The sequence below is a fragment of the Merops nubicus genome, unplaced genomic scaffold (genome assembly GCF_000691845.1).
Source record: "Merops nubicus isolate BGI_N331 unplaced genomic scaffold, ASM69184v1 scaffold14410, whole genome shotgun sequence".
Taxonomy (NCBI): domain Eukaryota; kingdom Metazoa; phylum Chordata; class Aves; order Coraciiformes; family Meropidae; genus Merops; species Merops nubicus.
In genome coordinates, this window is record NW_008582268.1 from 16,530 (window position 1) to 19,370 (window position 2,841).

Genomic DNA, 2,841 nt, shown 5'->3' on the forward strand with positions numbered 1-2,841 from the left:
TGCTAGTGCCCTGCAGTGTCACTGGGCTAGAAATTCAAGAACAAACTTTTAAAAAAGTTTCCCCACACAGATGCTTTTCTCTGAATATGGCAAAAACAGACTTCAAAAAATGAAGTTCCAGGCCCCAGTCTCCTGTCAAAAATGCTCAGCATTCACACAATTACACAAACCTAACAAACCAAGCTGCTGATCTGTCATTGCAGGGAATGAGATCACGGACTTAATTTTCAAAATGCAATCCACTTGTTGACCTAACATTAAACCCAAGCAAAACAAATTAATTGATGGAATACAGTTTAATTAGAGGGGAAAGAGATAATAATTTTGCAGAATTCAGGTCAAGTAAACCCATCTGCACAGAAAGAACACATTCTATAACGTAGAGTGACGCCCTGGGAAAATCATGCCAGATTCTCTCCAGCTAAATGCAGCTCAGGCTAAATAACGTAAAAGCTAGCTGACTAAATAATCTGGAAATATTTGTCAGTACTGTTATGAGAGAGGCAAACAGAGAACAATACACCTCAGAACAAAGAAAACAATCCCTGTAACAGAGGAGACTCCTACGAAAAGACTGAAGGTTTAAAACATGGGTGCCATCACCTCTGGCAAGAAGGAATAACAAGAGTCATGACCATCTGAACAGAAGCTGAAAGGTAACCCCCTCTCTGACATACAGCATGCTATGTACCATTTGTCTAAACATTTTTTAAAAAGGACACTAATGTCAAGGATAAGCACAAAGAAGATACATGCACATAACTCAAGAGCCTTCCAATGAGAAACCTAGAGATTAATGTGTGTAATTCATCAAAAATATAAGTGATAAAGAATTGATTACAGTGCCTGTACAGAATCTTCAAAGGAGAGAAAACACTGGGTCCAGAGTGGCTTGAAAAATTTTAATAGATGGAAAAGGCATAAGAGAAGAGGAAAGCCTGCCAAGCTACAGCCTAAGTACAGCACAGTTTATAGCCATAAAGCAAGCTAACCCCTGAATATAACTAAAAAAAAAATTGATTTCTATTAAAATGTGGAAGAAGAGGTTCATACATTGCCAGTTCTGGCTATACAAGGATGACTAGCAGACGTTGCATCCTGTGAAATACATGCTAGACTGAATGATTTGATGCTCTAACTTGCACATTCTGTATTTATAACTGTAGAAAGGATAAAAATAGAATGTACTTTTCAATGGCAGCATGCTCTGAGTAATTCAGCACCTATTGCTACATCAACAGACACACAATTTTTATTAACATCAAGCCGTCAGAACGAATCTATCAAATTTTCTATAATGTATCACTTGTCTCAGCACAGCTCAACAAAGAGTTGGAGAAAGAAATGACACCTGCTTACTCATCTCAGCTCTAGGTTCTACCTGTTTTTGGGAACTGCTGGGACTGCAGTCTGAACTAAACATTTCAAAGCCCTTCAGAAACAGCTCTGTGATGCAAGCAAGAACTATTTCAGTTACACAAATAAGACAAAGAGAAGCCCAGAGTCAGTTCAGTTCAAGTCCATGACTGACTACTGAGTTTGGAGAGTGGAATTCAGTCTTAGTTGGGCTACCTTTCCTCCTATGGCTTACAGTCTGACAGAAAGCTGGAAAATCTTGCTGTATCAATCTCTGTCTCCTGTCAATTTTCTTTTTACTTACATACCATTCTGCTTTTTCTTTTTCCTCTTCATCTAAATAGGAAAACTCTCTCCAGGAGTCAAAATTATACCTAAAGAAAAAAAAAAAAACACCACAAAACAACCCTTGAATAATAAAACTCCAGCAAAACCATTACAAAAAAAGCTACCTTTTTTACTAGTGGGTTTTTGTTGGCAGTTATTTACAATTTATGATACATATTTTACAATTATACTGCATGTACAACGATTCCACTGTGATAAGTCTAAATGCCAGATGCCACGGAAAGTACTGACTGATATCTATCTGTGTTGCAGGACAGAGCACGATTTAGGATGGGATCAGTCTCCCCAGCTCTAAACCTCTACAGTGCAGCTGTCTAAGCTCCCATGATAGGCAGTGGATATATAGCGTGGTCTGTAGAGCTGAGAGAGAAATGAATTTAATCTGTATATAAACATCCATAATTAGCAGGTAAGTCAAGCCAAAAACTTGGGCTTGACTGTTGGGCATAAACAGCTCAGTTTGTGAAAGGCACCAAACAGCTGTGGGGTGACTTTGTGACATTACTAGTCCAGAACAGACCACAGCCAACTACCTACATACAAAGGGGTCTGCAAGCTCTTTTATATTGCACATCTTGAGTGGTGTGACTAGAAACTGAGGTATCAGCTAACTTACCAAAATGAATAGAATGCATCTACCTCTTCAAATGATGAGTTCATGTCTCCAAGTTTAGGAACATTTTTCTTATTTGACCACCTGAAAATAAATGGATATATTCAAGAAATAATATGTATAATCTTACTTCATAACATGGCCTGTGTTAAGTACAGGCTCAAGCCAGCAAATCAGAGGCTCCCTCCCATGAACACAGAGGACCACCACGAAAGAGGAAGAAAAAGGAGAGTTCCTTCTAAACTTTCTCCAGATTGGGCCATTTTTGGGGAGCTTCCCCAGAAAATCAAGCTCTTCCTGCCTGAGTCTGGTGTGCCTAAAAGGAGGCCTGATGGAGCACAAGCTGCCTTTGTAGATACTCAATTCTCCACACACATTCTCCTGATAGAGGGGCTTACAGGAAGCAGACAGAAGGTGCTCTGTGAATAACTCAGCTCTGTACTAGGCTACAGGAAGTTTCTCACATATTCTAATGGAGTATGAAGAAATAATGTGTGCTCTGCCTCCGTTCCATTTTTTCCCTA

The 2,841-nt window shown here is 39.2% G+C and overlaps 1 protein-coding gene across 1 annotated transcript in view; it reads right to left on the reverse strand.

Moving 5' to 3' along the window:
* DNAJC2 (DnaJ (Hsp40) homolog, subfamily C, member 2) overlaps positions 1-2,841 on the reverse strand; it is a gene marked incomplete at its 5' end in the record, with an annotated part of 18,082 nt that overhangs the window by 7,295 nt on the left and 7,946 nt on the right. Inside the window, 2 exons of the mRNA XM_008937258.1 lie at positions 1,665-1,730; positions 2,321-2,401. Of these exons, the coding sequence (XP_008935506.1) occupies positions 1,665-1,730; positions 2,321-2,401 (147 nt within the window). The remainder of the gene's footprint in view (positions 1-1,664; positions 1,731-2,320; positions 2,402-2,841) is intronic.